Below are 26,001 nucleotides of genomic sequence, written 5' to 3' on the forward strand. Positions count from 1 at the left end.
TGCCCAGTGCTTGTTAGGTGTTCAGGGGTGTGTGCCTCTCCCTTCACCCATCATATAGAAAAGAGAGATTTCGGGATATTACAGAGAGATGGACAAAGTGCTGAAGGTCAGGAAGAGACTTGGTCCTGCTAGAGAATCTAAGGGATATCACGGTTTCTGCCAGCCGGCATCACTTTCCCGAATTCTGATAGCAGCATTCAATTTCTCTTCGGGGAACCTCACCCCCACTCTCAGTGCCCGGCTGGGAGAATTTGGAAAGGAGCAATATTTTTCCAGGCTGTCAGGATGCAAGCTTGGTACCATTTTTGCCAACACTTGGACGCACACGGAGGACAGGAGAGCAAAGAAGATGGAAGAGGAGAGATTAACTGACTTTATCACTGAAGCTGCTGGATTCAGCCATGCCTGAACTCCTCCCTTGGATGCCTGGAGCCAGTGCATTCTCTGTTTCCTTGCTTTTCCCCTGCAACCAGTGGAAAGTGTATTTCTTTTGCTTAAAGAGGAATCATAATGAAGACTAGTGAGACTCCATGGGCCTGGAGCACCCCCTTCTCCTGGCAAACTCTGCACCTTTGTCACCACCTTTGAGAAGCCTGCCCTGATTGCTCTAGGTAGGCTTAGGAGTTATTTGCACCCCATGGATATGCCCCAAGTCTGCGGAGTTGTACGGATTTGCTTTCCCTACAGAATGGGGACAGGGCTATAACTTATTACTTTTCAAGTCCCCAGCACCCAGCACAGTGCTCAGCATGTAGTAGGGGCTCAGTAATTCCTACAAAATGCAAGAGCAGGTCTTAAGCAGCTGATATACCAATCACATGAGAAGCCTGTAAAGGAACTGGGGGGTAGGTCTTATTTGAGGCTCAGTGGGCCTCCTGGCCCCGGGCCTTGGACATCTGAGCCCCTTCTGGGGGCAGAGGAAATCCTGGTGTCACTCACTTTGGAGGGTCCCTGAGCTTGCCCCAAGCCCTTGGCTGTTTGCCAAGGCTGAGCCCCAGTTCCCTCACTGATCCCCTCTCGCTCCCTAAACTCCCACCCCATTGGGAACCTCCACTATTCCAGCCCCCCCAATCCCTGAGATGCCCCCTTACTAAAGTATAACATGGCCTAGACCCTGCCAGGGCCCCCAGCTGGCCTGCCACTTCTCTCAGCCAGAGGTGGGCTTCCCGTGAGTTAATGAAACTTCGGCTCGGGCCTCGCGCTGGCCCCGCACGGTGAGGGCTGGGGCTGCTGGAGTCAGGCAGTGTTCTGGGGTGGGGGGTGCGGGACAGCCAGGTCGCACTTGGCATTTTCCATGAAGCGTTCCTGGAAAACTGCCCAGAGACATGTCCGAAGAATGGACCCACATCCCCAGGGCTCCTGTGATCTACTGGGCGTGTCCCTCTCATTCTCGGCAATATCCACTTCACATGAATTGTGTTCTTTCTCCCAAAGGGGGCCCTTAAAATTGGGCTGGCCCTGACTTACCCCTTACCATCCATTCTCCACACCGGCCGGACCACCTCAGCAAAGCAGCACGCCCCGGCCCGTCTGTGGCTCCGACGGCTCTAGCTTGGAGGGAGGCCAACTCCTCCCAGGGCCCTGGCCAGGTCCTCCGCGGTGACCCTTCACCCTCTGCTCCAGCCGCACTGACCCTCAGTCCCTCAGGCCACTCGGGGGCCTTAAGACCTGCCTGGGCTTCCCCTCCACCCCGTTGGCCTGGGAACTGCCCCTCAACCTTCAGGCCTTTCCCAGAGAGGCCTCCCTGACCCCAGACCACGTCACACGCCTCCCACACCTGGACCGTCCATCGACGTGGCCCCCGCCTGTGTGCGACAAACCCGCTCCACCCCCGGAGCCTCCTATGTCATTCACCTGCTCATTCAGGTCAAAAACCAAAGAGCCCCCTGGATTCTGCTCTTTCTCTCAGGCCCAAACCTAATCGATTAGGAAATCCTATCAATAAACTCCACAAATATGCCCAGAATCCAACCCCTTAGGGCCACCTCCCTCCACGGCTACCACCGTGGTCCAAGCCCCCATCATCTCACCCGGGTTATTCCAAATGTTTCCAGACTGGACTGCTGTTTCTACACTGTCTGTCCTAAAATCCGCAAGGAGAGGAATTCCTCAAAAATGTAAGTCAGGTTATGTCACCTCCTGCGCAAGCCCTCAGCTGGCTGCCCGTCACCAGCTGCTAGGGGGCGGAGATCCAACCCCCACCGTGGCCCTGAGCAATCTGGCCCTGCCGCCTCCGTGACCTCACGGACACTCCGCCCTCTCTGCGGTGCTCCAGCCTCCCTGTGTCCTGCCTTTCCTCACGCTCCCCCAGCTTGTTCCCGCCCCAGGGCCTTTGCCTGTGCTGTTCTCTCAGCCGGGGAGGTTCTTCTCTCAGCTCTTTGCTTGGCTTGCTCCCTCCGTCCGTTCGGGGCTCCTCAGTGAAGCCCTCTGTAGAAGGCAGCTTCTAAGGTGGCTCCCAGGGACCCCCGCCTTCTGCCACACCCTCCAATCATCCCCTCCTCTCAAGGGTAACTTGTTTCTAACCAACAGAACACAGCAGAAACAGTGGGCGGTAGCTTTTCATGCTGGGTTACAAAGACTGTGGCTTCTGCCCTACTGCTCTTCTCTCTCTCCCTCACTTGCTGGGTTGCCCGAGGGCAGCCAGCGGTCGTGCTGTGAGCTGCCCTACAGAGAGGCTCATGTGGCAGAGAACCAAGGGAGACCCCTGGCCAACAGCCCCTCGGCCCTTGGCCCAACAGCCCAGGAGAAAGTGAATCCTGCCAACAACCATGGGAGTGAGCTTGCAACTGGATCCTTCCCCGGTCGAGCCTTAGGATGACATCATAGCCTCGGCCAACATCTCGACTTGGGCCCTAAGCCATCTTGAGAGACCCCTAAGCCAGAGGACCCAGCCAAGCTGCAAGCAGATTCCCAACCCACACAGAAAGTGAGACGATACATGTCTGTTATTTTAAGCTGCTAGGTTTTTGGGGTCATTTGTTACGCAGCTGTAAACAACAAAAACGCCCTCCCTAGCTCAGTAGACCCCTGGCACTCCACCCCCTTACTGGATATTCAGTAATTACTCTCGAATGAGTGAATGGAGAAAGAAACACGGGACACCCAGAGGGACAATGCCATAGCTAAGAAAAGCCAGAAGTGGGGAGCTCAGGAGGGAGGTGGCCGGTTCACCCCAATCCCAGCTGCCACTGAGGTTCCCATCATGTCCTCTTAGCAGGGACTGGGCACTCTGGTCTCCCACCTCTTCAGCAGGATGCGGGTCAGGGCCCAGGGCCCAGGCCCAGGGCTCTCATGGTCTCTGTGGAGTCAAGTCCCAGCTCCAGGCCATACCTTTTGCATCTCCTCTGCCCGCTGGACTTCGGGCCCATTGCTCTTTGTTTGGCATGGAGGTTTGCTAAATGCCTCACTTAGAGGGACCTAATGTTTATTCCCTTGTTGGACTTTTCACAAAAATAATTCCGTAGATAAGAAAAGAGTCCTATTCCCGCCCACATGCCCCCATTTTTGTTTGGAAAACAGTCCCTGTGCCCATAAAAAGGAAAGGGCTGCTGAGTCTAGTCCCTCCCAGCCCTGTCCCCACTGGGTGCTAGGGCTACATGGGGGCCAGGAGGCTGGGGAAGCTTCCAGCAAAAACATCAGAATGGTTGAAACCTGGTGCCCAGTCTGGGTCTGGCAAGGAGCTGGCCCTGGGCCCCCCTAACTGAGCCATTTCCTCCTAGACTGGGGCAGGTTTCCTGCCCGGAGGGAGCCGAGCACACTCCCAGGCAGAGGGGGCTGGGTCCTATACTGGGGGTGGGGGGACCCACAGGCTTGTCTCCCACCTCAGCTACTCTGGGGCCGACAGGCCCCTCTTGGGGGTAGATCACAGGTGGGGCTCAAGCTGTCACCTGGGTGGCCACTCCTGGAGGAGTCAGTGGGAACCACCCCACCCAGCCTTGGAGCCAGCCTGCCTTGGGGCCAGCCTTCACTTGAGGTGGGGAGTGAAAAATCCTAGGCCAGACTGTCTGCTCCAGGGGGGCCTTTGGGTGACCATGGCGGCCTCTACTGAGAAGCGAGACCCATAGAAGCCTAGAAGCCTCCAAGAACCCTTTCCAGCCGTCGCTTCCTCCCTGGTGCCTCCCCTGCCACTCCAACACACGACCCTCACAAAACCTTAGCAGCTCCCTGGCCGTCTCCTTTCCCCCATGGGGCCCCTGCTGGGAAAGGGCCCCAGCTCAGTCCCCAGGGAACCAAGCTGCCCTGTGGGGCTGGGCGTCTGGGCCAGGAGAACACGACTGTGACGGAGCCTCAGGCTGCCCTGGACAAAAGGTGGCCAGAACCACACTGCAGAGCCTTCCGGGAATGGACCCGCCATGTTTTTCATGCCCACCTGTTGGCTCTCCTGGCCCCAGTTCTTCAATAGGAAGAGGGTAGCAGGAAGCATGCAAAGCACTTGAGCTCTGGGGGGTAGGCCAGCTGGACTCAAACTATGGCTTTGCCACTAACTAGCTGTGCACCCTTGAGAAAGTTACTTAACCTCTCTGAGCCTCAGTTTCTGAATCTGTAAAAATGGATAACAGTACCAACGTCTTGGGGCTGACGTCAGAATGAAATGAAATCATAAAAGTGCTCAGCACGGTGCCAAGCACACGGTGAGCACCCAACCCGTGATAGCTGTTCTTCTGACAGGCTCAGAGAGGGCCAGCAGCCTACCCGAGGGTACACAGCAGCACAGCAGAGGAGCTGGCACCCAACCTTCTTCCGTCCACTCTGTGGCCTCCCCGAGCAGGGCCTGCAGAGGACATGGGAGGAATGGAGCTGAGGCAGGAAGCATCCTCATGGTCTTAGACAAGCCAGGGTCAGGGTGGGAACCCAGGAGCACCTACAGAGGCTTTTTCAGCACTGTGACCCTTCAGCTGTATCTCAGCCTCGGGTGGGACAGGAGTGGGTGCTGGATTCCGTGTCCATCCCACTGCCTCCCACCACCTCCGCAGCCCCCTCAGTAGTAAACTCCTGACACATCCCAGGAGCCTGCCCCGGCCGGAGGAGCTGTGTGGCCTCAGAAAAACCTTTTGCTCTCTATGTGGCCATGATTCTGAGCACAGGATAAGAAAAATGTCTTTATTATCTTGAAGAGAACAGGGAGGCCGGCGGAGGGAAGCCATCCAGAGATGCACTTCTGCCCCATCTCCATCCTCTGAAGGCAGGTCTAGGGGGCTGTGTGTCCACTGCCCACCCAATGGTCTCCAGGTGCCCCCACTTCTGAGGGCCCTAACCCCAAACCCTCCCCTCCATCTCAGGGGGCTCCAGTGCCCACCTTGAGTTCCGGGTGGGGCCAACCCTGCCAGCCTGCCTCCAGGCACCCTGCTGGCGTCAGGCCTGCAGATGAGCCTGGGTGGGCCCGAGACAGAGTCCTCCGTGGGGTGGGTCAGGAGGCGGCCGTCCCCTGGGTCGGGGCAGGTGCTGAGGGCTCGGGCTGGCTTGGAGCGGACACTGAAGGCTTCGGGGATGGAAAGTCCTGAGGGGACGGGGAGAGGAAAGGATGGCAGATACCCCCCAGCCCCCCGCCCATGAGGGGACTTCGGGCCTCCCTTTATCTGAGACCTTCCTCCCATTCAGGGCCTCTGGGGCACAGGTCAAAGGTTAACACCCCCACCCCAGGAGAGGCTGCTCCCGGGGCTGTCTGGGGGATGCACCGGGGGCGGGAGCTGCCCACCTGTAACTGGCAAAGGTCAAGCAGGGTGCGGGCGCCCAGCAGGCACCAGAGCTCGCCCAGCAGGGAGGTGAAGACGCCCAGGAGGTCCAGCCAGCGGCCCACGGTCAGCAGCAGCACGCAGAGGCCGCTCATGCGCACCAGCACCGTCCGGACCGGGCTCCGCAGGCCAGGGTGCTGCTGCTGCTCCTCTGTGGGGCGCACACCGCCTGTCACCTCAGGCCTGCCCCAACCGATGCCCCAGACTGAGGCTCGGCTGGCTCAGGGCTGGACCTCCCCCTCCCCCAGCTGCCATCCCCAGGCGGAGCCTTCCCCCCCCCTTGCAGCCCCTCTCCCTTGCTCCTGGGCCCACCCCCACTCTCCATGCCCCCAGAACACCGGCCCTTGTGCCTCCCAGGCCTCACTGCCCACTGCAGGCCTCAGACTAGCGTGCTCCTCCCGTGGTCAGGACAGAGCAGCCAGCCTCCAGCAGCAGGAGTTGCCCGACTCCCCTCCTGCAGCTCTATGTCTGGCCCATTACTAAGCCTGTCAACTCTTCCTGCCACACAGATCCCCACCCAAGCACATCTGGACGCTCCACTGCCCCACCCTGGTCCCAGCAACCTCCTTACGGGTCTCCTGGCTTCTGTTCTTGACCCTATAACTCAAGTGTCTACTCAGCAGCTCGGGACCTCACTCACACACCAGTGAGAGGAAATCTTCCCTTTGCTATAATCCATTAGCACTTCCCACCGCGTTTGAAATAAGCTGCAGACTCCTCACCTTGACACGAGGCTCTGCTCTATTTGACCGGTGCCTGCTCCCAACCTCCTCTCGTCCCTGACTTGTTTCCCCTTTGCCCAGACCACCGGCCATCCCGGTGTCCTTGCTGTTCAGCGAGCACGCCAAGCTCATTCCTGCCCCAGGGCCTTTGCACCTGCTGCTCTCTCGGCCTGCCGACCCTTCCTTTTCCTGCCACCCTCTCTGCAGCCAGGAGGCTCTTCCTAGAGCCCAGATCTGACCGGGCCACTCTCCCCACTTAAACCCCTGCAATGGTTTTTGTCGGACTGCCCAGCCTGGCCCGCAAGGGCTCCATCAGGCCCCTATGAGCCTCATCAGCCTCAGCTCCTTAGACTCTCCTGGGTTGAAAGCTACACTCAGCTTTTCTGAGTTGTTTGAGGCCGCCAGGCTCGCTCTCACCCCTGAGCTTTGGCGTACAGGTCATGTCCCCCCTCGCCTCTCTCAGGGGCTCCTGCTACCCTTCCAGGTCCAAGTCCAGCACCGTCTCCTCAGGGACCCCCCCCGCACACCGCACCCTTCTCCGAGCTGCCCCACCATCTGGCCTCTGCCACCAGGCCCAGCGCTCCGGCTCTGGGATGGCGAGGGCTGGGGCTAGCTTGTCGGCCTCCCGGGGACGTGGAACGGCACGGGGCCCATCAGACAGCAGGATGCAAACGCCTGGACCCCCCGTGGCCCTCACCTTGCATGTAGATGACCAGCAGGGTGTAGCAGATGGTGAGCGGCGTCCAGAAGCGCACGGCCTCCGAGGAGGTCAGGAAGTCCTGGTTGATGAGGGCCACGGCCGCCAGGTCGCCCACGGCAAAGGCCACGACCAGGGCGCGGCCCAGCAGCCGGAGCAGGCCGGGCGCGCCCGCCCGCAGCCCCAGGCAGACCCCGCAGCGGTGCTGGCCGCTGTGCAGCTCGTAGAGGCGGCAGACGTGGTGGCGCAGGCGCCGGGCGGCCCTGCTCAGCAGCGTGGCCAGCCCGAGGCTCAGCAGCAGGTTCAGGGTGCGGTGGGCAGCGCCCTCCTGCAGGAAGCTCAGGCCGCAGGTCAGCCCGCAGCCCAGCGAGAACTGGCACAGCAGGGGCAGCTGCAGCCTCTCGGCGCCCCCGGAGCCCTGGCGAGGGAGATGGCAGAAGGGCAGCGATGGTGGGGCTCAGGTCTCCCCTCACCACGGGACACCGGGGGCTGTCAAAGCACAAAGGCTTCAGTCTGCAGGCGGCCGGGGCCCAAAGGAACCCTGAGGATCATCCCCAAAGACGGGAAGTTGCCTTCACCTCAAGCCCGCCTGGGATGGTTTCTTTCCGCTTAACTTCAATCATGATTATTACTTGGAACCCGTGTGCTTAATGAAGGGCAGGGGTGGCTCAGAGCCTGGGACACCTGGGTCCAAAGCCTGACTGCTTCCTGCGGGGTGACCACAGACAAGCCGCTTCCCTGCTCTGAGCCTCAGTTTACCCATCTGGGAAATGGGGATCACACAGATCTTTACCCCTGTGGTTGAGGACAATGGGAGGACGTATTCAAAGGATCTAGCCCGTGGGAAGCTCTTTGTGGGCTGGGCTTGTGTTCACTCTGAGTGGAGACTTGGCCTTGGGGGTCACAGCCCGAGGAAACAATCTGTTCTCTAGACTCAGTCTTACAGAGGGGCTGGTGAGGAGCGGAGATGCTTCCCGTGGGCCCAGCTTCCCGTGTTCCGGGGTGGAAACCGGGGCCCAGGGCCGGGCAGTTTGCACCCACCGCCTCCCTGTGGCCTCACCTTGCCCTGGGAAAGCAGCGTGGAGATGGCCCTGAGGGAGAACTCCAGCACCACCAGGGAGGCCACCCGGGTCCCCACGACGGTCAGGATCAGGGCCAGCCCAACCAGGTGCACGGTCTCCAGGGGGGCCCAAGGGGCCTGCAGCCGCTCCTTTTCCAGCCGCCGCTCTGGGTTGCTGTGGGGGCAGAGTGGGCGTAGGCAGAGGGGCAGCCCCACCGGCCTGGGCCCTGGATGGGGTCCCGGGGCCCCCAGCCACGCTCCCTGGCAGGACAGATGGTCTCTTGCCCTCAATCCTCCCTCAAAGCCCAGAGTCACAGCTGGGGGCCCAGGGGCCATAGGGGCTGGGGGTGGGCACTCACTTGGCACAGCCCACGAAGAAGTAAACCCTCAGGAGGCTGTTCAGGATGGAGACTCCGCAGGCCCCGATGAGGCCTGAGGGGTGGGAGGGAAAGCAGGCGGCTAGGCAGGGGGGGAGGGCAGCCTAGGTGCCCGGAGACCGGGGTGGGGCCCCCCTGAACTGCGGGGAGCAGGCCCCGAGGGGCAGGGAGGAGGAGCTCACCTTCCAGGAGGGAGTTGAGGAGGAGGCCAGAGCCCCACTCGAGGGAGGAGAGGCCAGGGAGCCAGGAGGGGAGGGACGGCAGGAAGAACATGGCAGCCAGATCCTGCCCCAGCCTGGGCCAGGTCCGCAGGGGAGACTGACGTCAGGGGGCAAAGGTGTCGGGGAGGAGAGGGGGAGGGGGAGGGGGGCGGGAGGGGTCAAAGGCCCGCGGCGGGAGGGCCCGGAGGGGAGGAGAGCCAGGGGCCTGCAGGGTTCAGGGGCGACCAGCTGCTCCCCATGCGGGGGGCGCGGGGTGAAGGGGCATCTCTGGGCTTGGTCTCCGTCTCTGCCCCTGCTCGAGCCAGGTGCCCCCTTTTCTCACCCTCCCCTCGGGCTTCCCACACGGGGGCTTCCTGAAGCCCCAGCCCTCGTCTGTCCTCAGCCATCTGTTGTCCCCCAGCCTGAGGTCTGGGCTGTGTCCTTTCAGCCCCAAATCTGGAAACGGGCCTCCATCCCCCGACGTTCCTGAGCTCAGGCTCTGCTCTCAGCCCCAAGTCTGGAGGGAGCCGGTGGTCCCCCCACCGCCTGAGGCTGGGATCCGGCTCTGCCGCCCGCCGCCCACCCTGGCTGTCCTCTCCGTGTCCACTGGGTGGCAGGCCTCCCTGGGCCCGGTGAGGTGGGGGGGCACCCCCCAGTTCTTTGGGACCCTCCTTTCCCAGACTGAAGTAGCCAAGCGGGGGTTCAGGGTGGGGGAGTCCGAGGCTGCCGGCAGAGGGGAGTCGTTGAAGTAAAGAAAATAGAAAACTTTATTGGTTTGGAGTGTTGGTAGGAGAGCCCCTGGGGAGCAGCTTTCCCAAGACACGGGTGTTGGCAGGGAAGGTAGTTCAGGCCGTTTGACCCCGGCCAGTTCTCCCCCTTCCAGGGACTTGGGTGTCCACCTCTGTGGCACAAAGGTCAGTGCCGGCCTTAGGGACACACCGGTGCGGGGAGTGTGGCTGCAGCCTGGGGGAAGGGCGGGACTGGGATGCCCAGCTCTGCTACTCAGCTCGGGCAAGTCACTCGCCGGCCCTGGCCTCAGTCTCCTCGTCTGAACATTGGGCATCTCGAGGGCTCCCTTTCGGTGTTGTCATGGGGTCTGTGCAGATGCCATAGTGCTGGGCACCCGGGGTAGGGGCCTCACACAGTGCTGGGTGCTGGGGTTAGGGGGGCGCCTCAGTGAAAGCCCTTCGTGGATGTGACAGGCTGAACTTTGTCTTCCCCACCCCAATTCATATAATGAGGTCCTAGCTCCCGGCACCTCAGAACGGGACTGTGGTTGGCGACAGGGTCTTTACGGAGCTGATTAGGTTACCATGAGGTCACTAGGGGGGTCCTAATCCGTCATGACTGGTGTCCTCATAAGAAGACACGCGCAAAGGGAAGGACACACGGAGGTCAGCCACCTACACGCCAAGGAGAGAGGCCTCGGAAGAAACCAGCCCTGCTGACCCCTTCCTCTGGGGCATCTGGCTTCCAGACTGAGGAACCCGTCGGCTGTTACAGCCACCTGCGCTGAGGCGCTTTGTTCCCGCTGCCCTGGCTGACCCCCAAAGATGGTGACACGCCTTGGGGGCACCCGGGGTCTCCTTGTGTATACAGTGATCCCTCGGGGACACGCTGCCCCCTGGTCCTGGTCCTTGCCAAGGGCACAGCTCTGGGCCTGGCAGGGCTGCGCTCCATCCCAGCTCTGCCATTCGGAGCTGAGTGGTCTGATCCAAGGGTCTCACCCTCTGAGCCTCGGCTTCCTCGGCTTCCTCGCTGGGGAAAGAGGGTTTTATGGGCTCACACTGTTGTTCCAGGAGGAAGCGAACTGACGCAGGTAGGTGGCCCCACTTGTGGTGAGGCTCCAGAACTGTCGTTATAACCGTGAGGAAGGCGCTGGGACAAGCCACCCCAAGTAGAGAAGGGAGAGAGCTTTCTGGAGAACAGAGTGGGTGGTGACTCTGAGCCGGGTGGTGGGGTCACAGGCTGGGTTGACCAGAGCTACCCACACTCTCCCCAGACCTGCGGCGGAGCCGGGGCCTGTGGCTCGCTCCGAGGTGGCCAGTCCTGGCTGGAGCGGGGCAACAGGCTGTGTCAGGATGCGGGGGGGTGAGGGACGTGGCCCAGGTGCCCTGGCGCCAGCCCTATCTGGCCAGTTTCCGCAGCTCGTCCCAGAAGAGCATGCTGAGGATGGTGTGCGGGCCCAGGCGCAGGTAGGCGGGGCCCAGGCCCTTGTAGAGCGCAGGGGGGCCCTCCTGCCGCCAGATCTTCACCAGGCAGTCAGCCAGGCCCCTGTATAGCTGGCCCTGGGGACAGACACAGGGGGGTGTCACTATAGGGGCCCTGGCTGGCACAGCAGGGTGTATCTGTGTGTAAGGGCTTCTGTGGCACCTCAGAAAAGGCACCCCCAAGCCTGGCAAACTACAGAAAGATGGCCCTTTAGGTTGTGAAATTAAAAAGGGGTCTCACCCGGCTGGGTGTGGCTCAGCGGTTGAGCATCGACCTAGGATCCAGGCGATCGGGGTTCGATTCCCCGTCAGGGCACATGCCCGGGTTGTGGGCTCGATCCCCAGTGGGGGCGTGCAGGAGGCAGCCGATCAATGACTCCCTCATCATTGATGTTTCTCTCTCTCCCTCTCCCTCTGCTTTCCTCTCTCTGAAATCAATAAAGATATATTAAAAAAAAAAAAAAAAAAAAGGGGGTCTCTTCCTTCAGACGGCCACAGCCCCATGTTAGGGGCTTCATTTGGCTAGTGGCATGCAGTGGATTTTGCCCCTCACTCAGCCTGTGGAGGGCACCTATGTGCCGGGCACAGCTGCACCAGGTTCATGATGGCAGGCACATGTCTGCAAGGCCGCGGGCTCAGCCCTGGGCTCCAAGCAGGTTCCTCTACATACCAGCTGGGTGACCTCAGGCAATTCACTTGATATCTCTGAGCCTCAGTTTCCTCAGCAGGAAAACAAAGGTGGTTATGAGGATGGGATGAAATCTAGATGCGAAACTGTGTAGCACGTGCCTGGGACACGGTGCTCAGCACACAAGCTGAATTCATGCATTTGCATGTATGTCGTGCATGTGTGTCTGGCTGTCTGTGTGTGTCCGTGTGTGCGTGCGCGTGTGTGCTGGGAAGGGTGCTCTCCAGCTCCCCACACCCTCACCACCTGTCCCCGCTCACCTTGCCAGCTCCATCCACGGGCTGATTGTACAGCCGAGTGCTGACCACATCGAAGGGGGTCATGACTGCAACCACAGCTACACTGCTGATCATGCCTCCGGCCAGGGCCACCAGCCAGCTGTCCTCCGGGAGCCACTGTGAGGATGGTGCAGGCTGCTGACCCCTGCAACTGCCTTCCACCCACCCTGCCACCACCTGGGTGCTGGAAGAGCTGGGGGAAGGGGAGAAGACAAGGCCCCTCCAGCCATCCCCCACCCCATATCTCCCCCACTAGTTCCTCCCAGCTTCAGGATTCACTGTTGGCCCCCATTCCTGCTGGGCCCAGGGGTTTAGGGGCCCTGTCTGTCACCACCCCCTGGGACTCCCTGTGCAAAGGTCCAGCTGGAGAGGTCGAGGTGTGATTCGGGCCCAGAAAGATGGGGAGGAACGAGGCAGGTGGCCCTCCTCTCTCCTGTGTGTCTGTGTGGGTGAGCGCAGGTGTCCCTGGCCCCTTACCTGTCGCTCCTGCACCCAGTCCTTGGCAGAGGCAAAGGTGGCAAGCTGGGCAGCTGAGCCAACCATGACTCGGGGCACAGCCCCGCCCACACCCCGCCACAGACCTGCCAAGCCCTGCTGCCGCCAGATGGTCTCCATGGCGCCCAGTAAGCTCTGTGGGGAGAGGGCACAGGGTCACTGGGCAGTCCCTGCCCACCAGGAGCCCACCCAGCCCAGGGAGCTCTGGGGAGTGACAGTCTTACTTGGTGGTGGTGCTGGTGCCCCACGGCCATTGCGGCCACCGTCTGGGCCTGCAGCTGCGTTTTGACCTGTGAGAGCAGAGGTGACGGAGAGCTGAGGGCCGGGGCCTTGGGGGAAGCCTGGCTGAGCTTCGTGCGTGGAGGGCACCCTTCCCTACGCCCTGGGGCAGACTGCAGGGCTGGGCAGGGATGTTCCAGGGGGCAGCCCCACCCGGCACCTGGACCTCCACGAGCCCACACCTGCCGCTTAGGGGGCACGTGAAGCAGGGATGGGTGGGTCTCCAGCGGTGGCCTGGGTCTGCACCATCTGTGACCTTGGGAAAATTACTTAACCTTCATCTGCTTACCTTTCTTGGGGGCGGGGGTAGAGATGGAAGAGGGCATAGAGGGGGTAAATGATGATGGAAAAATAAAATAAACAAACAAACAAACGCTGTTGTGAGGACTGAGGGAGATGACAGTGGAACCACATCCAGTCCCGTGCCGGGGCCCTGGCTCCATGGAGCTTTGTTCCTGTACCAGCCACACAAGTGCCCACCTCCTGCTTACCCCCAGCACACCTCCTGCTACCTCTGCCCCTACCCTGGCTCAGGATCTGCAGGGTGGGGACCCCAGGGGACGGAGGACTAGGTAAGGTCCTGCTGCCCTGGGGCAGAGAGCAAGCCTAGGCAGGGATGTTCCAGGGAGCGCCCCAGCCAGCCTGCCCCACCCCACCTATCCGCTGAGGCCAGCCAGGGAAGCCTGAGTCCCGGAGGGAGCTGGGCCTCGGGATGGTGGAGGGTGGAGGCAAGGCACTCACCAGGTAAGCAGGGCTCCCCACGAAGGCTCCCAGGGCGCCAGCCACCGCACCTGCGACCACGGTGCCCCCTGGCTGCTGGGTGAGGCCAGCCTGGCACGCCAGGCTGTAGCAGTAGAAGCGGACGCTGTTCATGAGGCCCTGGTAGAGGAGGCTGGCGGCCAGCCCCTTCTGCAGCCCAGACAGCCCATCTGCTCTGGCCACAGCGGCGACCGAGGCCACGAAGCCCCGGTAGGGCCGAGGGTAGGTGCCGGGGGCCTGCAGCTCCCCCTGCAGCTGCAGCCGTGTCTTCACCACCTCCAGGGGGTTGGTGAAGATGCAGGCCAGGCAACAGGCCGAGGCCCCCAGCACCAGGTCCACAGCCGGCGACACCGTTTCTGTGTCCTCTGTGCCAGCAGAGGGCTGTGCCCTGGTCAGGGGCATGGCACAGGCCCTGGGGTGGTGGCGCTTAGGCTGCCTGCACCTCTGAAGGGTCACAGAGCTAGGGATCGAGGGGGCCTGCGACCATGTCTGCAGGGCAGGGGTCTGGCGGGACAGGCCTGCAGCTGCCCGGCGGTTCCTGATCTATCCCTGGAGTCCACCTGCTTTGCCCAGGGCCTGGGCTGCTGGCGCCTGGGGCACACCCCTGCGGGTTCTGACCAATCGCAGCCGCCCGTGTTGTCCACACCTCCCGGCAGGGGCGGGCCTAGACCCTGGGATCTGGGGTAAAGGTCATCTGGAACAGCTAGAGATTGGGGGCGGGAAGAAGGTGCCAATCAGCCGAGTCGTCCTCCAGCCCTCCTCTGGTCCTGGGGCAAAGGGCTGGTGCTTCTGCCCCACCTTTGGCTTCGCCAGTCCTGCTGCAGCTCAGAGCCCTGGGCATGGGGCAACTGCCGTCCTGGGCAACTCAGCAACTGCCCCACTCCCATGCCTGCTGCTGTGTGACGTCCCCCTTCCTGGCCTTGGTCTTCCAGTCTGGCTCCCAGGGTCTATGGTCCCATCGTCAGTGAGAGCAGAGGTGGAGGACTGGCCTTGACTCCCAGGCTGTGCCAGTATGTGGCCTGGGCCAATTACTTCCTCTCTGAGCCTCAGTCTCTCCGTTTGTAAATCGGGGATATCCATACCCATGTCAGAGCTTCTTTGGGGGATTAGAGATGTATGAAGAGCACCCAATAAAAGGTGGCCCACATTCCCCCTGCCTGGGGCCCCTGGGGGTGTGGAGATGGAAAAATAAGGCCCCTCAAGGCTCGACCAGTGGCTTTGGTCGATTATCTTGTAAGGGCTTTTCCCTCAGGACTACCCTCCTCCAGGCGGCAGCACCTCCTGGGTGTGGCTTCCTGGAGAAGAGCCCCCTGGCATGGAAGTGGCCCTTTGTGCCTGGTGAGAAGGGACCTTACACCCCTGCACACTGCTCCCAGGTGCCAGGCTGCTCAGGCCAGGGGCCAGTACCACCCTGCCCACCTTGGCCTGTGCCCCCAGAGCAGCTCTTTCCTGCCAGGGCCACCCTACACCACCCTAGGCCCAATCAAAACCAGGGGCAGAGCCACCCTGCCTGGAACCCACCTAGGTAGCCTCCACACCCAGCCCTTCCAGAGTCTACTCCTTTCCTCCCAGGCGTGGGGCCCTGGAGGTTGCAGTGCTGAATGGCTCCCCCAGCCTGGTGGGCTTGGCATCCTCTAGCCAGCCCCTGGGGCAGCGGCACAACAAGAGGCCTTGGGAACTGGGTTTATCCAGAGTGGCTGGCATTTACTCCTGGAGCTGGGGAGAATGGGAGGCAGGAGTGCCCGCCAGGTAGTGGAGACTGGAGATAATGGAGACATGCCCCAGGACTGGAGTTGCCCCACCCCTGGCCACTGCAGGAAACAGGAGGGAGGGCAAAGTCCAGGCCAAGAAACTCCCAGGCCTGGGCTCCTCCAGATGTGAGTGCCCCGGAGCGGCAGGGGGTCCGGTTCCCCGTGTCAGCACAGGCAGCTGATGGAACATGTGTGGAATGAAGAACAGAGCCCAGGGGCCTGAGAAGAGGGACTGGAGGGCCCCCGCCTCCACCCTGGTCAAAAAGGACCAGTGACAAGTCTTGGCAATATAACATATCTATTTTATTTTAAAAAACAAACCCCAGACCACCTGACTCCTTCCCCCAGAGGGCCCTTGACAAAGCTCTTGGGAAGGGCCTGGCTCTAGCCAAGCAGGGGACAGTCAGGAGGCTCCAACGTGAACACCAGGCTAGTGGGCTCTGCTCCTTTCCAAGCCCTCCTCCCTTCCCTTTGCTTTGGGTGCAAGGACACAGCCTGATTCCTGGGTCCATGACACTGCCAGGTTCAGGGAGAGGTGGGGGTAGGGGACCGTGGACATGCAGGGCCTCCTGGCAGCCAGGGAGGGCCAGTCCAGGCCCGGCCCCAGCCCCGGAAGGCAGCAGCAGTGCGCGTGGGGATGGAGTTAGTGAGGAGACGTGCACTATGACCTCAGTGGTCCAGCTTCCCTCCCTGTGCAGCCAGGCCAGGCACTCAGGGCCCCGGGGAGGGAGTCCTGAGCCTCTGCCCGGGCCTGGCCCAGGAGAGGAAGAGGGGACTCCTGCCTTCTCCGTCCTTCGCTCCCCTCGGAGTCCACATTACCCTCATTGCCATCCTGAAGAGATGGTGTGGACTGAGGCCGTGGCCCTGGGAGGGGGCTGTGCAACTAGAGCCCATAGGGCTCGGACCCCCTGCCCCAGCACTTCCCAGTGCCCACCTGCTGGGCAGCATGCCCAAGGTGCTAAGCACCCACTCTGGATCCCTCGGAGGGAAAGGCCCTGTCTCAGCCCGCTCACTGGTTCTGCGCCCGGGGTGGTGGTGGGCTGTGGAACGGGGGGAGGCCCGGCCCTGAGCAGCACGGCGACACAGCGATGACTGTGTGCTCGGTGCGCCTCCCTGTCCTACCCCCCTGGGACACCAGGACGCCAGGCCAGCAGCCAGCTCTGCCTCAGCACCAGGGGTCCCGGGAGGCTCTGCCGCGGCACAGGCTGTCGCTGCGCTGCCACGTGCTGTGGATGAGGCTCAGGGCGTCCTCGAGCTTCTTGTGGGAGGCTTCCTGGATGGCCTTGTGGGGGAGGTCCACCTGTGTGGGGTGGGGGGGGCAGGGAGTGTGAGGCCGCGGAGCCCCTGCCCGGGAGCCTGCTGGGGTCTCCACCCTGCTGGATTCTCCTGCCCCACGGAGGGGCTCAAGCCGAGACAAGGTGATGGCGCCCGAGCCTCCTCCTTGGGGGGGCCCCACATGGCCAGCCCTGCACTCCAGCTGGCTGCCACCTGAAAGGATCCCGCCTACCTGGACCGGCCTCTGCCTCAGCCCACCACGGGCACTTAGTTCGTGCTTTTTGATTGGAACCGATAAGGTCAGGGACGGCGTTTTCTGGGTTCCACTCTCAGCTTAGTCTCAGACTCACTAGGAGTCAGGCTGCCCTTTGGACCTAATGTCCGTGTCTGTCCCGGTGCCACAGATACGGTGCTGCCCCAGCCCGCTTCCTGCCTCAATCTCCGTTTCCTTAGGGGATGGCTCCGCTCCGCTGGGCCCCGGGCAGCTGGGTACCTGGTAGATGGTTCTCCACCCAGAGTTCAGTGCAGACAGGAATCGGTCCAGTTCAGATGTGCAGCTCAAGTAGATGACCCAGGGTGCGACGGGCTGCTGGCTGTCCTGGGAGAACTCCTGGGGAGAGCGGGCCCAGGTGAGCGGACACAGGGATCCTCCTGAAGGGCCTGCCTCCGTCCCCCCGACCCGGCTCACCAAGACACAGAACTCCCTGCCGGGCTCCAGGGACACGGCGCTGATGTCGGCCAGCGCGACTGTGCCCAGGGAGCGGAAGAAGCTGGTCTGGCAGTCCTCGTGGCACGTGAAGAGGCGGTCGTCAGTGATCACCAGGCAGCAGGGGATGCAGGGGCTGGGAGTCACCCCCTGGGGGATGACCTGAAGGACATGGGCAGAGGGGAGGGAAGTCTGCACCAGACCCCTCCATCCAGAGGCCCCGCCGGCCCTATGCCCCTCCCTCCAGAAGTCGGGCAGGCTCCGCCCACCTCAGGATCATAGGTGGGGACAGGGTGACAGCGAGAGCTCCAGGGTCTGCTCTTGGGCTGTCGCCTGGAGGTCCCCTGCCTTATTCCTCACAGGTGGCTCCGTGACGGGTGTGGGCTCGGGGAGGGACCCGGGATGTGGGGAGGCCAGGTGAACGGGGGAGGCAGGAGCAGTTTACCCCTTTGGATACGGCCTGGCAGAGGTGCTGCATCCAGTCGGCCATCTCCGGCTCGCTGTCCGCACTCAGCTCCAGGCAGGGCCGGTCGGAGAGGATGACCTGGAAGGCGTGGGGCCGATCCGTGGTGTTGGACCTCCGACAGCCACCGCATTGCTCCCCCCTGGGCCAGAGGAGGAGGGGTGAAACGGGAGCGAGGAGGCGGGGTTGGCACGGGGTGGCCCCTGGGTGTGGCTCAAGGTGCGTGGACACAGAGCCTGCTCCAGTCCCAGGGCTGGAGGACACCAGAAGGTAGTCGGGACCCCTCTAGCTCTCAGGAGATAAGGGGCCGGGCTGAGCTGACAAGAGGGAGAGCCAGCCCAAACCAGGGTAACAGGAGCCCGGGCCCCAGGCTCAGCCAGAGCCCTGACCTTCAGGCATCGATGCCTGACCCCAACACCTACCCAGCCCCGTTGCCCGAGACACTTACCCCATGTTCACAGAGAGCAGGGGGGTGACATCGGTGCGGTCGGGATACTGGTAGAGGATCCCGTTGCTGCAGGGGCACAATATGGCAGGGGTGAGGCCTGTCCCAGGAACTGGGGGCCAGGTGGAGCCCAGACCCCTGGGACTCCCCACAAGCTGGATCTTTGAACCCCAGAGGCCAAAGAGGTGGGGGGGCCTGTCTGCTGTGGCAGGGCTGGTGAAGAAAGACCTGCAGGGGCCAGCAAGGAGTGCTGCTCCCTCAGCACCCCTGGGGTCAGCTCGGCGCAGCCCCGTGCAGGTCTCTGCCTGATGTATTTTAGGTGGGCTTCTTTGGGTGGCACGGGATGGGAGCCCCTGGGTGGGCCCCAAAGATGGCTGGCTTTACAGAGAAGCTCTGATATCCTGGGATGTCTCCTGCAAAGCCCTGTGGAGGAGGGAGCCGCCCCCCTTAGGCCTTCCTCTTCAGCGACTCCCTTGCAAACAGCTCCCTGCTGGGGACCTGACAGCCAGCAACCCCAGGCCGAGCCTGAGGCCGGAGCTGCCCGAGGGGGCTCCCACCTGAGGACCACGAAGCAGGTCTTCCAGTGCTCCTTGCCCAGGTAGGAGGTGCCCGCCTTGTAGTGCAGCATGCCTTCTTTGGTGATGGCACCCTCGGGGGGTGAGCAGTGGCAGGGGACAGGGCCCAGGGACTCGTCCGTGGGGTCCTCCCAGTGCACAAGCCCGTAGAAGCGCACAGTCACAGCGGTCGCCTGGGGAGGGGACAGCGCACAGAGCGGTCAGGTCTGGGCCAGCACCAGAAGGGGCCACGGAAAAAGCAAGGACACAATCCAAGTGGGGAGGGGTGACAGAGAAATGCCAAAGACCTCTATTTGTACCTCTGTTTGTACCAGGGCTGGCGTCTCAGGAACAACACCGCAGCCCCCAGGTTCTTACCTCACACTTAGATTCCTGGGCCACGAATTTGGCCAGTGCCAGCTTCTCCATGGTGGCGTCGGTCAGGATGCTGGGGTAGGGTGGCTCCCGACAGCCTTTGATCATGGCCGACTTCAAAGACGCCAAGAAGAACCTGCACAGGGAGCGGGGTTTGCTGCAGAGGCCTGGGAGCCCCCGCCCCTCAAACAGACGAGGCTTACTGCCGAGGGCTCCTGGCCTGCCGGGGTCACAGAAATATGGGGGAGGGACCTGGGGGGACCCAGGGCTCAGGGCGGCGGGGGGGCAGTGATGTGACAACAGTCCACGGTCATCTAACGGTGACTTGAACAAGGCTTAACCATTCCCAGTGGCCAAGGGGCCTTGGGTTTTGACAGCGAGGGAAGACTGGGCAAGGGGATGCGGCTGGACTCCAAGAGTATGATCTTGTTACACGCAATGTCCGTGTGGACGTCTGGGGGGCATGTCGCGGTCCAGCAGCAAGGCTGGGCTTCCCTCCTGCTGGGACCTCATGCCAGCCCCCTTCCTCTGTAGTCCCCTGGGCTGACCACGAGCTAACATCAGCGTATGTGTTCACTTCTCTGCCTCTCCGACCAGACTGCAGGGCCCAGAGGACCGTAGCTCTGGTCTCCACTTCTCCATAGGCCTCTTCCCACCCTCCAGCCCAAGGGCGGGGAGGGGGGGTTCAGGGCCCAGCAGGAAGTGTCACTCACTCAGCCAGGGCCACGTCAGCCGTGTCCAGCAGAAACTGCTTCCTGCGGTTGGTGCACACCAGCCTCACTGTCTGCTGGTCCAGGCCCACCTACAGAAACCACACGGCACATGCACCCGGGGCTTGGCCACGGCCTAGCAGAAGAGGTGGCCATGGCCAGATTGAGGGCCGGCTGGGGAGGGAGGAGGTGAACCCCGGGGTGGCCCCGAGGTGAGGGAGGGATGGACGAAAGGGCATCCTCAAGCCCGGCTCTTATCCCCGGCGCCATGAACAGAAGTTGCTCTGAGAGAGGAGCTGGCGCCTGTCCTTAGGGCTGAGGCAGGGGACTGAGCCCGAGGCTGAGGCAGGGACCTGCCTCGCTCTGCCGCAGGGCGGGGCCCTCACAGCAAACCCGTTGCAGAGCTGAGCTCACCGACACGTAGTCGAGTTCATTGTAGGAAATGGCCTCCTCCACCAGGTATGGCTTCTCTGTGGCCCCTGAGAGAGACCCCAAAGCGTATGACCCACAGTGGTCTCTATTCCCTCGCTGGCCCCGTTTTCTAAGACCTGGCCCCTCCCGGTGCCCTGTGGTCTGAAATGATGGAGGGTGACACAGGTGCGCACGGAGGGGGCCCCGGCTCGTGTCCTGTGGCTGCTGGGCCCACAGCAGCACCTCCGTGGAGCCCATTCACATCACCACGCGCCAGGGGTGAGACACGGGGGTGCAGGGACGCGGGGGGAGGGGGTGGCAGGCACCTTTGCGGAGCAGGTAGACGTAGCAGTCCGTGAGCAGCACGTACAGCAGCTGCAGGGTGCCCTCCATGTGCCCCGTGCTCATCCGGATCATCTGTGGCCAAAGCAGAGACAGGTCAGGCTGGGGGGCCGCGCCCCGGGCAGTGTGCCTCCGTCCCATCCCGCCCAGCGGTGCCGGTGCTCCTTAGCTCCTGAGTCCCCAGGACGTACTTTGAAGAGCTGCTCTTCGTTTTCTCGAAACACGTGGATCATCAGCAGGAGTAAGTGATTGTTGTCTACTCTGCGGAAGGACAAGTGTGGCGCCGTCGGGGCGTCAGGCTGGGCCCGGGGCGGGAGGGGTGAAACAGGCACAGGGAGGAGACACAGGCCCGGAGGCGGTGCAGGACCCCAGGGGCGGTGCAGGCACCAGACCAGCAGTCGCCCTGGCTCAGCTCCCAACCAGGAGCCAAAACGAGGGAGGGGAAGATCACAGCCCTTCCTCCCCCAGCCCAGGCCAGGTCTCCCGGGAGTTACGCTCAGTTTATTTGTAGGACAGACAGCCGGCGCCCCTGCTTCAGGGACTGGGGGTGTCCCCAGGGCGGCACCCGCAGCCTCGCTCACCTGAACTCGGCCGAGTGGCACATCTCAGAAGGGCTCCCCTGCCCCTCCTCCACCCCGGAGTCCTCGTTGCTGCTCAGACACGGGCTGGGCTGGTCTCTCTTCGGCTGGCAGAGAGCCTCCTGGGCCTGGGGCTCCTGAGCCTCCCCCAGGGTGTCCCCTAGGGGAGGAGGCGCCCGGTCCTCTCCCCCTCCTCCCTCCTCTTCCTGGCCAGCAGCCGCAGGGCTACCAGGAACATGCAGCGGTTGGCCAGGCCCTGCAGGGTCATGGTTGCCGCCACCTGACGCACCAGCACCTGGACTCTCGACGGTAAAGCGGTAGAAGTCCATTGGGGCGGGAAGCCCCTCACTAAAGTCACAAAACGGCGGCCTCTCCGGGGCGTCCCCCGGAGAGCCCGTCCGAAAGGGCTGGTCGGGGGGCTCGGCGTGGGCGCCCCAGGTGCGAGGGTCCAGCTGCCCGTGGAGCTGCTCGATGACCTTGCTCAGGGGCTGCCCCAGGCGCTCCATGGAGGTGTCCTTCATCTCGGGGATGAGCAGGCCCGTGTGGCAGGGCTCCGAGGGCTCGCTGCTCTCGGGGGTGCTGCCGGGCCCCGCCCCCTTCTCCTGGGGGGGAGCGAAGGCGGTGTCGGGCGAGCCCTGCCCGCGGCCTGGGCTGCTGACCGGGCTGTCGCCGTCGCCCCTCCTGGCGCCGATGACGCGCTGGGCGGAGGCCGGGTGAGGCGGGTTTGCTTCCTCCTCGGGCCTGGTCTTTTTCTTCTTGCCAGCTTTCTTCTTCTTGGTGACCCTGCGACAGAAGCGACGGGGAGAAACTGACACCAGAGCGCCACAGAACAGAGGTACCAAGGAAGGGAGGGGGCACTTTGTCTCCGGGAAGATGCCCAGCTGCCTGCGTGGACTAAAAGCTGCTGCCAGGAGTGGACAGTGGTCGCCAGGGTGCTGCCCCGCCCTCCCCACTGACCTGATGACCTCGAGCTCTGTGCCCGCGTCTGGCGGCTCCGGGGTGCGCGGCTCCTTCTCCTGGGAGGTGGTGTGCACGGGGGTGGTGTCGGAGGACGAGACGGCCTCTGCCTGGTCCTCGTTGAAGGGGTTGTGGCGCTGGGTGGGACTCTTGGCGGAAGCTTTGCCGCTGGTCAGGTCGGAGGCAGTGGAGCGGGGGCCACTGACTGTGTCTGTGAGGTCTCCGTCTGGAAACAGGACACAGCCGTCGGATGCCATCGGGGGACCCCAGGACCCCAAAGCATGCCCATCTCCTGAGGAGGGCAGGTGACTTCCCCCCAGGGAAACCTGATGGGGTGGCCCTGTCCCAAGAGGAGAAGCCCGGACCCAACAGGACATGGGGTTTGTGCTTCAGAGCAACTAGGAAGGACCATCACCCCCACCATCCCCACCACCACCAGGAGCCCTGGGGAGCTGCAGCAACTGCGCCAAATCTGAGTTAAGCTCCAGGCTGAAGCCCCTGGAGGTTGGTGACCTCGATGCCGAAGGGGAGATGGGCCGCATGCCTCGCAGGTCAGCCTCAGAGCCTCCACCAGAGGACGTTAGAAGAGGGGTACCTAGCAGCCCCTTTAGCACCCCAAGGCACTGGCAGGGCTGAGATACCCAAAGTCCCCTGAAGGGTCCCCCACAGAGGCAGGTAGAAAAGGAACAAAAGGAAGAACAGAGATCAGAGAAAGTAAGGGGTGCAGAGTGGGGGGCAGAGGCTGAGAGGAGAGGGAGCCCCAGGGGTGAGGGGCACGGGGAAGGGGCCGGAGCGCCGGAGAGAGAATGAGAAGTGAAGGGGGCGAGAAGGGTGTGTCGAGCGGCTGCCCCCCAACAGATGCCTCGCGGGCCCTTCAGTGGCTGCTTCTCCCTGATGACCCACCCGCACACTCCAGGGGGCAGGACCAGGTGCCCCTTTAAGGGGGGCGCTGAGGACTCAATTCCATTCGAGCCTCAGTGTGCACACTGGTCCACTCTCACCCGTGGCTCCACCCGGGGGGGGGGGACGGGCAGGGGACACGGCTGCCCCTCCGGAGAGGAGCTGGCCTACCCCAACCATCCGCCGCAGGGCCCTGGGGCAGGACACGGACAGGGGGGCGCACCAGCAGGAAAAGCACACGGGACATTTCTCTGGTGGCGGATGGGAGCTGCCCGAGCAGAGAACTGCGGCCCGACTGGCGGAACAGCCTAGGTGAGGGTTAGTGGCAGGGGACACGCCCGTTCACGCTCCATTAGCCACCGTATGCCACCTTACTGGCCATCAGTTGCCCGGGAGACGGACCAGCATGCTTCCCCCCCTCGGCCCCACCCGGGAGGCCCAGCTGCCGCCGGCTGCCTAGTGGATCTTGGAGGCCGCTGGCAGCTGTCTGCTCACACAGCATGTCATCCGCATTTTTAAAAAAGCACACTGTCGTTTAATATAAGAGCAAGGGAGGGAGCTAAAAGCCATGTCAGCCCTGCCGGAAAAACACTAGCATAGGCGAGATCTTCTCCTGACGTCCTGGGGCCACAGAGCCCTGGTTCTCAGATGCAGAAAGCCCGGCCCTTTGGTCTCAGAGAAGGTTCCTGTAAAGTCTTGTCCCTGCCCCTGGAGACCCGCGGTTGCTTGTGGGAGGAGTCCGAGAGGGGAGCGAGCTCGCCACGGATGTGGCGCGTGTCAAGGCTGGGGTGCCCACCAGTCCTGTAATGAGCCAAGGACCGTGGAACAGCCTCCCATGTCCCCATCTCGGAGCCCAGAGTGTGCAGCTGCCCCAGAGTCCTGCTTCCCGCCAGGTCTGGCAGGCAGGCGGCCAGAGCAGGCTGGGGGCTTCCTGGGGCTGGAGGAACTCGGAATCGGGAGACTACCCCTGGGGTGACTCTCACCCTGCCCGGGAGCCCGGCCCCAGCAAGCAGCATGGCTGGGCTGTTGTTAGTTCTCAGGCCACAGGGAGCCCTGCAGGGCTGCAGAGGGAGGTCAGGCCCTGCTTGTCAAGCAACTGCAACAGGCAACAAGTAGCTGGGTCAGGAGGGGGTTAGTTGTTAGAACGAGAGGGGGAGACGTCAGTGCCCAGCACGCCCGCCGCCAGAAGAGAGGCTCAGGATAAACGGTGTTAAGATGGAATTCTGGACTCTGAGCTGATCTCAACTAAGATGTGGGGCTCTCTGATGCTACGCTCTTGCCCAGATGACATAATTTATTTTCCCCAGTTCCCGCTTATTTCCCTCGAACTTGAGTGACTCGTACGCACGCTACTCGGGAAAAGGTCATCTGCCGTCCACTGTTCAGAGATCATGGCTCTAGCAACAAGGGGCAGCAGCGGGGAGAGCACCTGTCCCTCCCCCTTCAGAGGCTGCCCCCCATCCTGGGTGGAAGTGGCCCACAGGGCAACAGAGTCTTTAATGCAGGGGTCTGGTCATGGCTCCAGACCTCAGATTTACGCAGGAGGCATTAACGGTCTCGGAAACACGCCCCGGGCTCTGAGTAATCGTGAGAACGCACGGAACGGAACGGCTTCAAGAATTTTCACAAGCCCGGAAGCGGGTCTCGGGCAGGAGAACGCCTGAGCATTACTGCCACCTAGTGGACACGGTGGGAGGGTGGCCCGAGTTTATGTTAACCTGTGTCCCTGAGAAGCAGTCACTTCGCGACTCCACAAGGCCACCGCCTAAGAGCAGGATCCTGCCCGGCGGAGGGGAAGGAATCCGCCCAGGGCTGGAGGTCAGCTCCCCTCCCGCAGAATTCCATCTGTCAGGACCCCAGGCCTGGCTTAGTGTGATCACCGGGTGGTTACAGCATCAACGTGATTTTAAACAGCGAGCTGATTCTCAGTCATGCAGCAAGCTCGGCAACGTGGCCAGAACAGGGAAAGGGGGTAAGAGGGACCCGGGCCCACCTTCCCAGTCTGTGCTGGGTATGGACGGCGCTGCAGGAAACACATCTCCAAAATCATAATCTACGGAAATGGGGACAAAACTGAAGATTAGACACGGGCAGTGGACGCACAGGGAGGGTGGGGGACATGGGAGGACACAGGACAGGAAAAAAATGAAACTTTCTACATTTTATCTAACAACTGGCCCAGCGCCTCTGACCCGCTAGGGAGGCATCCGGTGGGCAGAGGACCGGGCTCTGGTGAACTCGGGCCCGGCTGCTCCCGACCCTTCCTGTCCGTGCCTCCCTTCCCTCTGCTCCCACAGCTGAGACGAGGGGGCTGCCCCGTGAGGCCCGTCCCTCCGACTCCGAGGCAGCCGGGAGCCCAGCCCTTCTGCCGCCTGCGCAGGGAGCGGTGCAAGTCTTGCCAACAGCAAGTCTGCTGGTAACTGGCCCCTTCCTGGGACGCGGCCCGGGCACAGTTAGAAATAAAGACAAAGGTCAGGTCTCAGTGCTGGTGCAGGTCTAGGGAGCCCCAGGGGCTGGGACCCCCTTCCCTGGGGGGAAAGTGGGGAGCAGGGATGAAGACATCCGGTCTCCCACGTGGGACGAATGCAGTCGTCGCGGACACACTAGCAGGTGCAGGAGAGACCCAGAAACTGAATGGACTCCGGGGAAGCGGTGGCAGGTTACCCCTAAACTTTGCGTCTGTCGGCCTTTCATCTCTTACTGGGGGTTCCTTAGCTTCTTTCTGCCTAGGATCTAGGGTAAGACAACCTCCCCACTGCAGGTGACGGTCACCCCTCCCGGACACACTAGCAAATCCCACCTCACTAAAAAAACTGCCCCGGGGCCAGGCCCGGTGTGGCTCAGGGGCCAAGCATGGACCTAAAATCCAGGAGGTCGAGGTTCGATTCCCAGTCAGGGCACATGCCCGGGTTGTGGGCTCGATCCCCAGTGTGGGGCGTGCAGGAGGCAGCCAATTGATGACTCTCTCTCATCATTGATGTTTCTCTCTCCCTCTCCTTTCCTCTCTCTGAGATCAATAAAGACATATTTAAAAAAA

The 26,001-nt window shown here is 62.4% G+C and overlaps 3 protein-coding genes across 5 annotated transcripts in view; all 3 read right to left on the reverse strand.

Annotated features, from left to right (window-relative positions):
- Nucleotides 1-4,869: 4,869 nt before the first annotated feature.
- On the reverse strand, nucleotides 4,870-8,938 carry TMEM82 (transmembrane protein 82). Its single transcript, XM_081144200.1, has 6 exons — nucleotides 8,771-8,938; nucleotides 8,571-8,643; nucleotides 8,212-8,386; nucleotides 7,152-7,569; nucleotides 5,696-5,883; nucleotides 4,870-5,497 (listed from the first exon to the last, which is right to left on the reverse strand). Exons 1-6 carry the CDS (start codon nucleotides 8,859-8,861, stop codon nucleotides 5,408-5,410), a joined length of 1,035 nt encoding a protein of 344 aa, XP_081000326.1. The 5' UTR covers nucleotides 8,862-8,938; the 3' UTR covers nucleotides 4,870-5,407.
- Nucleotides 8,939-9,527: 589 nt separating this feature from the next.
- On the reverse strand, nucleotides 9,528-14,068 carry SLC25A34 (solute carrier family 25 member 34). The gene is made up of 5 exons (XM_081144379.1): nucleotides 13,480-14,068; nucleotides 12,684-12,749; nucleotides 12,442-12,594; nucleotides 11,947-12,081; nucleotides 9,528-11,076 (listed from the first exon to the last, which is right to left on the reverse strand). Exons 1-5 carry the CDS (start codon nucleotides 13,897-13,899, stop codon nucleotides 10,915-10,917), a joined length of 936 nt encoding a protein of 311 aa, XP_081000505.1. The 5' UTR covers nucleotides 13,900-14,068; the 3' UTR covers nucleotides 9,528-10,914.
- A 1,461-nt stretch (nucleotides 14,069-15,529) lies between these two features.
- The window catches only part of PLEKHM2 (pleckstrin homology and RUN domain containing M2), a 34,422-nt gene continuing 23,950 nt past the window's right edge, over nucleotides 15,530-26,001 (reverse strand). The window contains exons 7-20 of one of the 3 annotated variants that reach the window (XM_081145335.1): nucleotides 24,958-25,017; nucleotides 22,065-22,290; nucleotides 21,111-21,890; nucleotides 20,721-20,790; nucleotides 20,514-20,604; nucleotides 20,191-20,255; nucleotides 19,780-19,868; nucleotides 19,070-19,202; nucleotides 18,695-18,885; nucleotides 18,141-18,206; nucleotides 17,675-17,834; nucleotides 17,212-17,391; nucleotides 17,017-17,133; nucleotides 15,530-16,548 (exon numbers count right to left, since the gene is read on the reverse strand). In XM_081145335.1, coding sequence (XP_081001461.1) covers nucleotides 16,414-16,548; nucleotides 17,017-17,133; nucleotides 17,212-17,391; nucleotides 17,675-17,834; nucleotides 18,141-18,206; nucleotides 18,695-18,885; nucleotides 19,070-19,202; nucleotides 19,780-19,868; nucleotides 20,191-20,255; nucleotides 20,514-20,604; nucleotides 20,721-20,790; nucleotides 21,111-21,890; nucleotides 22,065-22,290; nucleotides 24,958-25,017 — 2,363 coding nt within the window. In that variant the 3' untranslated portion in view covers nucleotides 15,530-16,413. Of the gene's footprint in view, nucleotides 16,549-17,016; nucleotides 17,134-17,211; nucleotides 17,392-17,674; nucleotides 17,835-18,140; nucleotides 18,207-18,694; nucleotides 18,886-19,069; nucleotides 19,203-19,779; nucleotides 19,869-20,190; nucleotides 20,256-20,513; nucleotides 20,605-20,720; nucleotides 20,791-21,110; nucleotides 22,291-24,957; nucleotides 25,018-26,001 lie in introns of all 3 variants that reach the window. The other 2 variants (XM_081145337.1, XM_081145336.1) reach the window with 2 other exon arrangements.

The sequence above is a fragment of the Miniopterus schreibersii genome (assembly GCF_964146895.1).
Source record: "Miniopterus schreibersii genome assembly, chromosome: 8".
In the NCBI taxonomy this organism is placed as follows: domain Eukaryota; kingdom Metazoa; phylum Chordata; class Mammalia; order Chiroptera; family Miniopteridae; genus Miniopterus; species Miniopterus schreibersii.